At 41.9% G+C, this 14,289-nt stretch overlaps 1 protein-coding gene across 1 annotated transcript in view; it reads left to right on the top strand.

The window, feature by feature from the left end:
- DRAM1 (DNA damage regulated autophagy modulator 1) overlaps positions 1 to 14,289 on the top strand; it is a 48,174-nt gene that overhangs the window by 19,594 nt on the left and 14,291 nt on the right. The window contains exons 2-3 of the mRNA XM_082666131.1: positions 3,433 to 3,500; positions 12,849 to 12,991. Of these exons, the coding sequence (XP_082522257.1) occupies positions 3,433 to 3,500; positions 12,849 to 12,991 (211 nt within the window). The remainder of the gene's footprint in view (positions 1 to 3,432; positions 3,501 to 12,848; positions 12,992 to 14,289) is intronic.

Below are 14,289 nucleotides of genomic sequence, written 5' to 3' on the forward strand. Positions count from 1 at the left end.
AAGGTGTTTTCTTATTATTTTTTTTAATTTAAAAAAAATTTTATTGAAATATAGTTGATTTACAATGTAGTATTAGTTTCCAGTTTATTCTTTTTTTTCTTTTAACATCTTCATTGGAGTATAATTGCTTTACAATGGTGTGTTAGTTTCTGCTTTATAACAAAGTGTATCAGCTATACGTATACATATATCCCCATATCTCCTCCCTCTTGTGTCTCCCTCCCACCTTCCCTATCCCACCCCTCTAGGTGGTCCCAAAGCACCGAGCTGATCTCCCTGTGCTATGCGGCTGCTTCCCACTAGCTATCGGTTTTACATTTGGTAGTGTATATATGTCCATACCACTCTCTCACTTCGTCCCAGCTTACCCTTCCACCTCCCCATTTCCTCAAGTCCATTCTCTATGTCTGCGTCTTTATTCCTGTCCTGCCCCTAGGTTCTTCAGAACCATTTTTTAAAGGTGTTTTATTATTAAATTATGGCATCTGAGAAGCTATGAGGTCTTAACCTACTTTACACCTTCCTGGTATAGAACTAAGGCACGATGAGCCAACTGTGTGCATTTTTTCCCAACTCCTTGTTCAGTGACCAGCATTTTGGTAGCTTGAATTTTGACATATTGGGAATATTTATAGCATGGAAATTGGCCTGTGTTACAAATCAGGTTCCCTCTAGAGCTGTTTGTTAAGCATTTACCAGCATATCTGTGCTCGCTCTCCTCCCCCAGTCATTCTTCTAATTGCTTTGTTCCTTGCCTGCTGTTAGAGCACAGAGGAGGCAGGAAAGCAGAGTCAGACACATAGATGGAATGTAGATTCCCTCCATCTGATAGCACTGGGACCTGGAACAAGTTATATAACCTCTCCAATACCCCGTTTCGTCCTTAATAAAGTGGGGTTGGTAATAGGCCCACCTCAGGGTTGAGAGGATGAAATGAAATGATGTATGGTGAGCACCTAGCAGTGGCTGGTGCATGGTAAGTGTTCAAAAAGTAGTGTCTACTGCCAGTACTGATAGTCATTCATTCAACAAATGCATACGGAAAGGCTGTTTGCAAAGCACTTTTGATTCTGCCTGTATGGGTTTTTTTGTGTGTTTGTTTTTGTTTTTGACCTCGCTGTGTGGCTTGTGGGATCTTTGTTTTGTTCCCTGACCAGGGATCTAATCCAGGCTCATGGCAGTGAAAGCATGGAGTCCTAACCACTGGACTGCCAGGGAATTCCCAGATTCTGCCTGTATGGTTTTAAATGTAAAGATAAGCAAGAATAAAATATCACTCTGAAATTCTGAGCTTTTGAATCGATGTTCGATGTCATGTGGACTGCATACCTGGGCCCTTGAAATATGTCCTGGTTTGCTCTCCCTGGACAGATCATTCCCAAGTATGGGCATCTTCTCATCTCCTGTTACAGCACCTTTGTCCCCCCACCTACCTACCCCCCTCAATATCCTCGTCACTTCTCCACAACCAACAATCTTCCTGGCACGTGGCAGATTCCTCACAGACCTGTGCCAACAAGTACTCTTGCATGAGTCATCGGGTAGCTGCTTTTTTATACCCTAAGGTCAAGAATAGAAGGCTTCCTTTCCCTGTGAGAATTTTCTGGCAAAAGTGCTGCCCAGGGCCTCCCTGGTGGCGCAGTGGTTGCTGCTGATGGCGCCTGCTGATGCAGGGGACACGGGTTCGTGCCCTGGTCCGGGAAGATCCCACATGCCGCGGAGCAGCTGGGCCCGTGAGCCATGGCCGCTGAGCCTGCGCGTCCGGAGCCTGTGCTCCGCAACGGGAGAGGCCACAGCAGTGAGAGGCCCGCGTACCGCAAAAAAAAAAAAAAAAAAAAAAAAAGTGCTGCCCAAGGGCACACATGAGCTGTTTCCACCAGCTGCTTCCATCACTGGTTCCCATCCCCTCCTCGCCCATTCAGGACGATGTTGTGCTCAGAAGGGCATCCCAAACGTCGGGCAGCCTTCACCCCAACATCCCTTTAGTGAGAAAGAAGATTATTTGTAGGAAAAATGGTAATGTTAAATTCTAAACCCTTCAGATTCTTACAGGTACAAGTGACACTGAGATTGAAGTAATTGGGACTAGAGGAATTTGTGGGAAGGGGGAACATTAACCTCTTCATACTCTTCAAATATTAAGTGTTCACAGAGCTTAAAGACTCCTGCTTCCTGCACACACAGGCTTCCTGTGGAATTTTTCAAACACTTTGAAGTGCATCTTTTCAACTTGATCCATTTTTCAGTACTTAAATTTCAGAGCTGTTTTTAAAACGTGGAAACACTCAAGACAAGTACGAGTTGTTTCATGTTGGGAGTGCCTTTGCCATCAGTTTGAAACTGTGCTTTATGCAAGCAGCTTGAGAGTATAAAAATGTAAACCTTGGCATTAATGAATAGAAGCTAGCACATGTCAAATGCTACATTCCAGCTCATTGAATTAATTAATTGATAGACTGCATCTGAAATATGTCTCATAGAAGCTATTTTTTTGTTAAAATAATTTATCACCATGAGTAATACCCTTGATACCCTATTTCCATAAAGTACTGACAGGCATCAATAATATTTATTGCTCAGCCTTCTATCATATTTTCAGCAGTGTAAATTCTTATGCATAAATCATATTGTTAAAAATTAAAATGATGTGTTTATGTATATTTAATATTCAAATAGTAGACTTTTCAAACGTGATTTTAGACCAGGTTTTTTTTTTTCCCCAAAAATAGTCTCACTCAATTCCTCATCAAGAATGAACACACTCTTCAGATTTTTCAGGTGGGATCATCTGAAAAACACCACCACCATTCACTTTAAAATTTCCTCACATAGTGTTGTCAGTTATATTTGAAAACAAACAAACATACAAACAAACTCATAGGAAAAGAGACCAGACTTGTGGTTCTCAGAGGCCAGGGGTGAGGAAGAGGGGGATTGGATGATGGTGGTCAAATAGCACAAACTTCCAGTTAGAATATAAATAAGTACTAGGGAGGTAATGTACAACATGGGTACTATAATTAACACTGCTGTATGTTATATATGAACGTTGTTAAGAAAGTAAATCCTAAGAGTTCTCAGCATAACAAAAAAAGTTCTCAAAAAAATTTATATCTATATGAGATGATGGATGTTCACGAAACTTACTGTGGTGATCATTTCATGATGTCTCTAAGTCAGATCATTATGCTGTACACCTTAAACTTATACAGTGCTGTTTGTTAATTATATATCAGTAAAACTGGGGAAAAAAGAAAAAATAGTTTTTAATTTTTCAGAGCCCAACTTGAAAATACTTTAGAACAAAATCAGGTCAAATCTTTGGAATTCAAAGTGGGCAAACACCCAGAAGGGACACAATATAATACCTGCCAATTACATGCCTGAACTGAATTCCTTTTTACTAATTTGGACATGTCTTCTCTTTCTCAGTGATACAGGAACAACACCTCCAGAGAGTGGTATTTTTGGATTTATGATAAACTTCTCTGCATTTCTTAGTAAGTACACAATAATTATTATAAATAAATTAAAAATTACCAATCTCACGTGAAGTAAAATGTTACAGTTTATGTATTATTTTTATTGATTGGTCTTTGATCTTTGTTATTGTTTTCTTTGTTTCTATTTCATTTATTTTTGCTCTGATCTTTATGATTTCTTTCCTTCTACTAACTTTGTGTTTTGTTTGTTCTGCTTTCTCTAGCTCCTTTAGGTGTAAGTTTAGATTGTTTATTTGAGATTTTTCCTGTTTCTTGAGGCAGGCTTGTATTGCTATAAACTTCCCTCTTAGAACTGCTTTTGCTGCATCCCATAGGTTTTGGATTGCCGTGTTTTCATTGTAATTTGTCTCTAGGTATTTTTTGATTTCCTCTTTGATTTCTTCAGTGATCTCTTGGTTATTTAGTAACGTATTGTTTAGCCTCCATGTGTTTGTGTTTTTTACATTTTTTTCCCTGTAGTTGATTTCTAATCTCATAGCGTTGTGGTCGGAAAAGATGCTTGATATGATTTCAATTTTCTTAAATTTATGGAGGCTTGATTTGTGACCCAAGATGTGATCTATCCTGGAGAATGTTTCTTGTGCACTTGAGAAGAAAGTGTAATCTGCTGTTTTTGGATAGAATGTCCCATAAATATCATTTAAATCTATCTGGTCTATCTTGTCATTTAAAGCTTGTGTTTCCTTATTAATTTTCTGTCTGGATGATCTGTCCATTGGTGTAAGTGAGGTGTTAAAGTCCCCCACTATTACTGTGTTACTGTCGATTTCCTCTTTTATAGCTGTTAGCAGTTGCCTTATGTATTGAGGTGCTCCTATGTGTTGGGTGCATATATATTTATAATTGTTATGTCTTCTTCTTGGATTGATCCCTTGATCATCCAAGGTAGTGTCCTTCCTTGTCTCTTGTAACATTCTTTATTTTAAAGTCTGTTTTATCTGATATGAGTATTGCTACTCCAGCTTCCTTTTGATTTCCATTTGCATGGAATATCTTTTTCCATCCCCTCACTTTCAGTCTGTATGTGTCCCTAGGTCTGAAGTGGGTCTCTTGTAGACAGCATATATATGGGTCTTGTTTTCGTATCCATTCAGCAAGCCTGTGTCTTTTGGTTGGAGCATTTATTCCAGTCACGTTTAAGGTAATTATTGATATGTACGTTCCTATTACCATTTTCTTAATTGTTATGGGTTTGTTTTTGTAGGTCCTTTACTTCTCTTGTGTTTCCCACTTAGAGAAGTTCCTTTAACATTTGTTGTAGAGCTGGTTTGGTTGGTGCTGAATTCTCTTAGCTTTTGCTTGTCTGTAAAGCTTTTGATTTCTCCATCAAATCTGAATGAGATCCTTGCTGGGTAGAGTAATCTTGGTTGTAAGTTTTTCCCTTTCATCACTTTAAATATACTGTGCCACTCCCTTCTGGTTTGTAGAGTTTCTGCTGAGAAATCAGCTGTTAACCTTATGGGAGTTCTCTTGTATGTTATTTGCCGTTTTTCCCTTGTTGCTTTCAATAATTTTTCTTTGTCTTTAATTTGATTAAATTAATTAATTTAATTTAATTATTCAGTCTGATTACTCGATGTGTTTCTCCTTGGGTTTATCCTGCCTGGGACTCTGTGTTTCCTGGACTTGGGTGGCTATTTCCTCTCCCATGTTAGGGAAGTTTTCATCTATAATCTCTTCAAGTATTTTCTCGGGTCCTTTCTCTCTCTCTTCTCCTTCTGGGACCCCTATAGTGCGAATGTTGTTGCGTTTAATGTTTTCCCAGAGGTCCCTTAGGCTGTCTTCATTTCTTTTCATTCTTTTTTCTTTATTCTGTTCCACGGCAGTGAATTCCACCCTTCTGCCTTCCAGGTCACTTATCCGTTCTTCTGCCTCAGTTATTCTGCTTGCTTCCTTCTAGTGTATTTTTCATTTCAGTTATTGTATTGTTCATCTCTGTTTGTTTGTTCTTTAATTCTTCTAGGTCTTTGTTAAACATTTCTGGCACCTTCTCGGTCCTTGCCTCCATTCTTTTTCCAAGGTCCTGGATCATCTTCACTATCATTTTTCTGGATTCTTTTTCTGGAAGGTTTCCTATCTCCACTTCATTCAGTTGTTTTTCTGGGGTTTTACCTTGTTCCTTCATCTGGTACATAGCCCTCTGCTTTTTCATCTTGTCTCTTTCTGTGAATGTGGTTTTGGTTCCACAGGCTGCATGATTGTAGTTCTTCTTGCTTCTGTCCTCTTTTATTGTTATTTTTTAACAAACATTATTTTTTAGAACATTTTCAGATTCACAGAAAACTGGAGGAAAAGGTAGAGATTTCCCATATATGCCCTGCTCCCCGCACCCCCCCACAGCCTTCTCCATTATCAACATCCCCCCACCAGAGTAATATATTAGTTACAGCTGATGAACCTACATTGCCACATCATTATCACCCAAAGTCAATAGTTTACATTAGGGTTTATGCTTGGTCTACGTGATTTTTTAAAAAGTATAACCTTTGCAACTACAGTTTTGCTCTACTTTAAGAACTCAAGTGACTAGAAATCCAAAGTTATTTTTGGCCTCATTATAGAACTATTCACTTTATCTGGTAATTTGCCACAGGAATTTGAAATGGATTTTAAATGTAATTTCTAAAATTGTGATTTATATCCAATGCATTTGCGTTAAGCCAAAGACACCTAAAGTTTAGAAGCTAGTGTTTCTCAGAGTGTGTTCTGAAGGTAACTTACAAGAAAATCCTCTTGGGAGCTGGTTCCAAGGCCTGTTCCAGGGCCACACTGCAGATCTACTGGATCAGAACTTCTGGAAGTGGGGCCCAAGCATATGTGCTGTGAACCAGCACTCTAAGGGACTTGGATACTCACGAAAGCTTCTGAACCAATGACAAAGGTGTTAGCTCACCTGTTAGAGGAAGGGAAAGGTGAAGCATGGAATAGTTTGTCTCCAACTCAGCTATGATTTTTCAGTTCCTCAAATGCACCTGAGATGCAGTTGAGAGGCTACAACCCTCTCTCATGAGCCAATTAATGTAAAGACTAAAAAACTCAGTCCTATGGGTGATGAGGGTATATGGATGGAAGAGGTAGGGCTCTTTCCATAAACCCTTAACCCTGCAGAACAATCAGGTATTTGCCAGGGACCCATCATATAACCAGCACTTTCTGGCCCTCTCTACTGATGTAGGGCGGAAGGGGCAGAGGTGCTGGAAACCCTACCTACTGACTTGACATCTTCAGAATTTGTTCATCCTCCTTGGTAGAGGGAGTTTCACCCCATCACTCATTTGTTGTCTTCTCCTCCCAAGGTTTTGGAGGTGAGCAAGGGGAAGTAGAAATAGGAGTCAGTCAATCCCAGTGCCCTCTTACACCATCCTTGCCCAGAGTCCAGATTTAGAAGACAGATTATTTTATCACTAGCAAGTGATAAATGTAGCTTTTTGCTTCTAGGCAAGGGAGAATCTGACATGAATATCTCTGTTTAAAATGCTCTAAGATAAATGATTAGCCTTTAGACTGGTTTTAAAAATTCAGCAAAAAATATTATGGCCATCATAACACTATTGAACACACAGAAATCTACTTTATCCCAACACATGCATGATATCCATCCACATATAATAATTTATAATTCAGTCCCCTATTGTTAAACATTTAGGCTATTTTTCATTTTGTAATATACAATGCTAAAGTGAATATCTTTTAAACATATCTCTGCATATCTATGTGACTTTTTCTATAAGCTAAGTTTGCTGAGTTAAATTTGCTCTCACACTATTCACAAAAGCCAATGGCAATTAAAGAAGTAAACATGAAGAACAAAACCATAAGAGGAAGGACTTCTTCTTATGGTGGTGCAGTGGATAAGAATCCGCCTGCCAGTGCAGGGGACATGGGTTCGAGCCCTGGTCCGGGAAGATCCCACATGCCATGGAACAACTAAGCCCATGCGCCACAACTACTGAGCCCACGCTCCACACCTACTGAAGCCCGCACGCCTAGAGCCCGTGCTCTGCAACAAGAGAAGCCACAGCAAGGAGAAGCCCGACTGCAAAGAAGAGTAGCCCCGCTTGCTGCAACTAGAGAAAGCCCGCGCGCAAGAGTGAAGACCCAACACAGCCAAAAATAAATAAAATTAAATCTTAAAAAAAAAAAAAAAAGAGGATTTGGATTTAAGTATAGGAAAATATTTTTAAAACCTTAGGATGGAAAAGCTTATCTAAACTTACACACACAAAACCCCGAAGCTAAATAGAAGAACTGACAGATTTGGGTAGATGAAAATGGAAACTTCTAAGTGATGAAAGATTCATGAAGTTAAAGACAAACAACAGACCAGAAGAACATTTGTAATATTTATAGCAGACAATAGACTAATGTACATAATGTATAAAGAGCAACTACAAATTAAAAATGAACAAACTCAAGAGAAAAATTTAAAAAATGATAAACATACAATTTTCAGAAGAGAAATGCAAATGAGTAGTGACACACTGAAAGTTGCTCAATCTCACTGACTATCAGAGAAATGCAAATTAAACAAACAGGTTGCCATTTTTCATTTGTTAGATTGGCAACAATTAAAAGGACAGGGCATACAGAATTGCTTTCAAACTCTGCTGTGGGAGTATGAATTGCCTCAGTCTTGGAGCAGTTTGGAGCTACTTTTTGGCATTTTAATTGAGCATAGTTTTTTGACCCAGTAATACTACTTCTAGGAATTCATCTTTCAGAAACACTGAAAGTGCGCCAAAGCCTTCTATATAAGGATGTTCACTGAGCATTGTTTGTAATAGGAAAAACATATAATGTAGAAATCTATCATTAGGAGAATGATGAAATAAATATGGCATCTCACTGTATACCATGATGAGGGAGACCTACGTGTACTGACATTGGCAAGATCTCCACGGAACACTTTTATTTTAAAAATTTATTTAGTTATTTATTTTAAATTTATTTATTTATGGCTGCGTTGGGTCTTCGTTGCTGTGCGCAGGCTTTCTCTAGTTGCGGCGAGCGGGGTCTACTCTTTGTTGCAGTGCACAGGCTTCTCATTGCAGTGGCTTCTTTTGTTGTGGAGCATGGGCTCTAGGCACACGGGCTTCAGCAGTTGTGGCACGTGGGCTCAGTAGTTGTGGTTCGTGTGCTCTAGAGCTCAGGCTCAGTAGTTGTGGCGCACGGGCTTAGTTGCTCCGCGGCATGTGGGATCTTCCCAGACCAGGGCTCAAACCCGCGTCCCCTGCATTGATCTTTGCTATTGTTTCCTTCATTTCTTTTTCATTTATTTCTGATCTGATTTTTATGATTTCTTTCCTTCTGCTAGCTTTGGGGTTTTTTTGTTCTTCTTTCTCTAATTGCTTGAGGTGCAAGGTTAGGTTGTTTATTCGAGATGTTTCCTGCTTCTTAAGGTGGGCTTGTATTGCTATAAACTTCCCCTTCAGAACTGCTTTTGCTGCATCCCACAGGTTTTGGGTTGTTGTGTCTCCATTGTCATTTGTTTCTAGGTATTTTTTGATTTCCTCTTTGATTTCTTCAGTGATCACTTCATTATTAAGTAGTGTATTGTTTAGCCTCCATGTGTTTGTATTTTTTACAGATCTTTTCCTGTAATTGATATCTAGTCTCACGGCGTTGTGGTCAGAAAAGATACTTGATACAATTTCAATTTTCTTAAATTTACCAAGGCTTGATTTGTGACCCAAGATATGATCTATCCTGGAGAATGTTCCATGAGCACTTGAGAAAAATGTGTATTCTGTTGTTTTTGGATGGAATGTCCTATAAATATCAATTAACTCCATCTCGTTTAATGTATCATTTAAAGCTTGTGTTTCCTTATTTATTTTCATTTTGGATGATCTGTCCATTGGTGAAAGTGGGGTGTTAAAGTCCCCTACTATGAATGTGTTACTGTCGATTTCCCCTTTTATGGTTGTCAGTATTTGCCTTATGTATTGAGGTGCACCTATGTTGGGTGCATAAATATTTACAATTGTTATATCTTCCTCTTGGATCGATCCCTTGATCATTATGTAGTGTCCTTCTTTGTCTCTTCTAATAGTCTTTGTTTTAAAGTCTATTTTGTCTGATATGAGAATTGCTACTCCAGCTTTCTTTTGGTTTCCATTTGCATGAAATACCTTTTTCCATCCCCTTACTTTCAGTCTGTATGTGTCCCTAGGTCTGAAGTGGGTCTCTTGTAGACAGCAAATATATGGGTCTTGTTTTTGTATCCATTCAGCCAATCTGTGTCTTTTGGTGGGAGCATTTAGTCCATTTACATTTAAGGTAATTATCGATATGTGTGTTCCTATTCCCATTTTCTTAATTGTTTTGGGTTCGTTATTGTAGGTCCTTTCCTTCTTTTGTGTTTCTTGCCTAGAGAAGTTCCTTTAGCAGTTGTTGTAGAGCTGGTTTGGTGGTGCTGAACTCTCTCAGCTTTTGCTTGTCTGTAAAGGTTTTAATTTCTCCATCAAATCTGAATGAGATCCTTGCTGGGTAGAGTAATCTTGGTTGCAGGTTTTTCTCCTTCAACACTTTCAATATGTCCTGCCACTCCCTTCTGGCTTGTAGAGTTTCTGCTGAAAGATCAGCTGTTAACCTTATGGGGATTCCCTTGTGTGTTATTTGTTGTTTTTCCCTTGCTGCTTTTAATATGTTTTCTTTGTATTTAATTTTTGACAGTTTGATTAATACGTGTCTTGGCGTGTTTCTCCTTGGATTTATCCTGTATGGGACTCTCTGTGCTTCGTGGACTTGATTAACTATTTCCTTTCCCATATTAGGGAAGTTTTCAACTATAATCTCTTCAAATATTTTCTCAGTCCCTTTCTTTTTCTCTTCTTCTTCTGGAACCCCTATAATTCGAATGTTGGTGCGTTTAATGTTGTCCCAGAGGTCTCTGAGACTGTCCTCAGTTCTTTTCATTCTTTTTTCTTTATTCTGCTCTGCAGTAGTTATTTCCACTATTTTATCTTCCAAGTCACTTATCCGTTCTTCTGCCTCAGTTATTCTGCTATTGATCCCATCTAGAGTACTTTTAATTTCATTTATTGTGTTGTTCATCATTGCTTGTTTCATCTTTAGTTCTTCTAGGTCCTTGTTAACTGATTCTTGCAATTTGTCCATTCTATTGTCCATTCTATCTCCAAGATTTCGGATCAACCTTACTATCATTATTCTGAATTCTTTTTCAGGTAGACTGCCTATTTCCTCTTCATTTGTTAGGTCTGGTGGGTTTTTATCTTGCTCCTTCATCTGCTGTGTGTTTTTCTGTCTTTTCATTTTGCTTATCTTACTGTGTTTGGGGTCTCCTTTTTTGCAGGCTGAAAGTTCGTAGTTCCTGTTGTTTTTTGTGTCTGTCCCCAGTGGCTAAGGTTGGTTCAGTGGGTTGTGTAGGCTTCCTGGTGGAGGGTACTAGTGCCTGTGTTCTGGTGGATGAGGCTGGATCTTGTCTTTCTGGTGGGCAGGTCCACGTCTGGTGGTGTGTTTTGGGGTGTCTGTAGACTTATTATGATTTTGGGCAGCCTCTCTGCTAATGGGTGGGGTTGTGTTCCTTTCTTGCTAGTTGTTTGGCATAGGATGTCCAGCACTGTAGCTTGCTGGTCGTTGAGTGAAGCTGGGTGCTGGCGTTGAGATGGAGATCTCTCGGAGATTTTTGCTGTTTGATATTATGTGCAGCTGGGAGGCCTCTTGTGGACCAGTGTCCTGAAGTTGGCTCTCCCACCTCAGAGGCACAGCACTGACTCCTGGCTGCAGCACCAAGAGCCTTTCATCCACAGGGCTCCTTAATTTGGGATGATTCGTTGTCTATTCAGGTATTCCACAGATGCAGGGTATATCAAGTTGATTGTGGAGCTTTAATTCGCTGCTTCTGAGGCTGCTGGGAGAGATTTCCCTTTCTCTTCTTTGTTCTCACAGTTCCCAGGGGCTCAGCTTTGGATTTGGCCCCGCCTGTGCGTGTAGGTCGCCGGAGGGCGTCTGTTCTTTGCTCAGACAGGACGGGGTTAAAGGAGCCGCTGATTCGGAGGCTCTGGCTCACCCAGGCCGGGGGGTAGGGAGGGTCACGGAGTGCGGGGGCGGGCCTGCAGCAGCAGAGGCCGCGTGACGTTGCAGCCTGAGGCGCGCCGTGCGTTCTCCCGGGGAAGTTGTCCCTGGATCCCGGGACCCTGGCAGTGGCGGGCTGCACAGGCTCCCCGGAAGGGCGTGTGGCTAGTGACCTGTGTTCGCACACAGGCCTCCCGGCGGCGGCGGCAGCAGCGGCCTTAGCGTCCCATGTCCGTCTCTGGGCTCCGCACTCCCAGCCGCGGCTCGCGCCCGTCCCCGGAGCTCTCTCAAGCAGCGTTCTTAATCCCCTCTCCTCGTGCACCAGGAAACAAAGAGGGACGTAAAAGTCTCTTGCCTCTTTGGCAGGTCCAGACCCCTCCCCGGACTCTCTCCCGGCCAGCCGCGGAGCACCAACGCCCTGCAGGCTGTGTTTACGCTGCCAACCTCAGTCCTCTCCCTGCGCTCCGACAAAAGCCGGAGCCTCAGCTCCCAGTCCCGCCCGCCCCAGCGGGCGAGCAGACAAGCCTCTCGGCTGGTGAGTGCCGGTCGGCCCGATCCTCTGCGCTGGAATCTGCCCGCTTTGCCCTCCGCACCCCTGTTGCTGTGCTCTCCTCCGCGGCTCCCAAGCTCCCCCACTCCGCCTCCCGAAGTCTCCACCCGCGAAGGGGCTTCCTAGTGTGTGGACACTTTTCCTCCTTCACAGCTCTCTCCCGCTGGTGCAGGACCCGTCCCTATCCTTTTGTCTCTGTTTAGTTTTTTCTTTTGCCCTAACCAGGTACGTGGGGGGTTCCTTGCCTTTTGGGAGGTCTGAGGTCTTCTGCCAGCGTTCAGTAGGTGCTCCGTAGGAGTTGTTCCACGCGTAGATGTATTTCTGGTGTATCTGTGGAGAGGAAGGTGATCTCCGCGTCTTACTCTTCCGCCATCTTCCCGGAAGCGCGTCCCCTGCATTGGCAGGCGGATTCTTAACCACTGTGCCACCAGGGAAGTCCCAACCATGGAACGTTTTTAAATAAATAAAAAAGCAAGTTCCAGAAAAATACGTGCACAATAGCATTTATGTGAAAAGGATAACAGCCAAGACTGTGTGTGTGTGTGTGTGTGTGTGTGTATGCGTGTGTGTGTGTATGCGTCACATGGCGGGGGAGAGTAAGATGGGGTGAGGAAGGGCAGGTGTGAACGAGTGGGGAGACTATCGCAATCAGGAGACTGAAAATACAAATTATTTTAAAAGCCATAAAAACTGTTCATGTGTTTTTCCTTCTAAAAAGTCAAAAAATAAAAATTCATCAGAGTCCCTTTCTTTTTCAGGTGCAGCCACGATGTACACAAGATATAAAATAGTAGAGAAGCAAAACCAAACCAGCTATTTCAGCACTCCTGTTTTTAACTTGGTGTCGTTAGTTCTAGGATTGGTGGGATGCATCGGGTTGGGCATTGTAGCCAATTTCCAGGTATGACCTGAAGTTTTTTTGGTTATTGGGGGTGATGGAGTATATGTATCTGGAGGAGAGAAGCAAGAGCACCAGAGGCACGCTTGTGCCAGCACAGCTCTCAAATAGTTGATGAGTGTATGAATATTGGGATAGTTTGCTTCTTAGAAACAAATCTTCGTCATTTGCAAGTCAGCCCAGCCTAGTACTTGGGAGAGATGGGGTGCGTGTGTGAGAGAGAGCGTGCTTCAGACCATGCTGTGGGCTCTGGGTTGCTCTGTGTTCTTGTTGATGTGGTTTAATGTACTGGGAGAGCTACTTCAGTCATTGTAATGATTTCATTAACATCGTGAAAACGTTTCTGTGTATGAGCGTGTGTATGTTTACTGATTCTGCTGTTTGGGCCTCTGGTGTTCAATTCAAAGAGAGGCATCTGATCTCTTCCTTTCACAGATGAGGATCTAGGCACATGGAGGTGAAATAATTTGGTCAGGGTTACTCAGCTAATCAGTTGCAGGGCCAAAATATGGCCTTACTGAGCAAATTAACTTATATAACAACTACTGCAGAGTCCACTTGACATATTCTTACTGTGTCAAGTGTTGGAAAAAATCCTACACGTTTTATTCTAATTTTTGGATTCCTTTCATTCCGAAGCCTCTTTCAGGAAGGCATGGTATTTGTCTATGGAGGCAATATCTTATATTTTACAAGTATGTGTTGTATTTCAAATGAGTACTAATTATGAGCACTCGCCTTACAGGGTTATTGCTGGGATTCGATGAGATAATGTACAGTGCCCAGCAGTCTGTACGGTCATCACGGTCATCGGTTCATCACTATAGGCCAACACCCTGGAGGGCCTGCTCTGTCATCACCATTGTCCCTTTGTGACCGTAGAAAGGAGGTTACTCCTGGAGGACTTTTGGTTCTGCCTGGGGGTACTCCTTTAACTTTTTTCCCACCAGAAGTGGGTTGATCTTCTGTGACGCTTACTTTATAAAAACGTGTCAGCCTTCAGTGCTAGCTGGCTGTTCAAGTCCACATCTGCACACTGAAGCTGCAGCAGAGGGGCACTGCCTCCTGGTGTGTACCTGGGAGGCTGATAACCTCAGGACACCACCTGTACCATCTGCTGTCCACCTGTTCTCTAGTGTCTGCTCCTGCATGAGTCAGACCATTGTCAGAGGGCCCTCTGCCTCGCCTGCATCACGTGGGCCTCAGAGAATCACCTTTTCTGCCCTGCACATGCAGGAAGCCATCTGTCATTGGTTGGGGGGACAGTACAATAAAGTGCTCTGGGAAACTCAGTGCTGTGT

The sequence above is a fragment of the Grampus griseus genome (assembly GCF_964374135.1).
Source record: "Grampus griseus genome assembly, chromosome: 11".
NCBI lineage: Eukaryota > Metazoa > Chordata > Mammalia > Artiodactyla > Delphinidae > Grampus > Grampus griseus.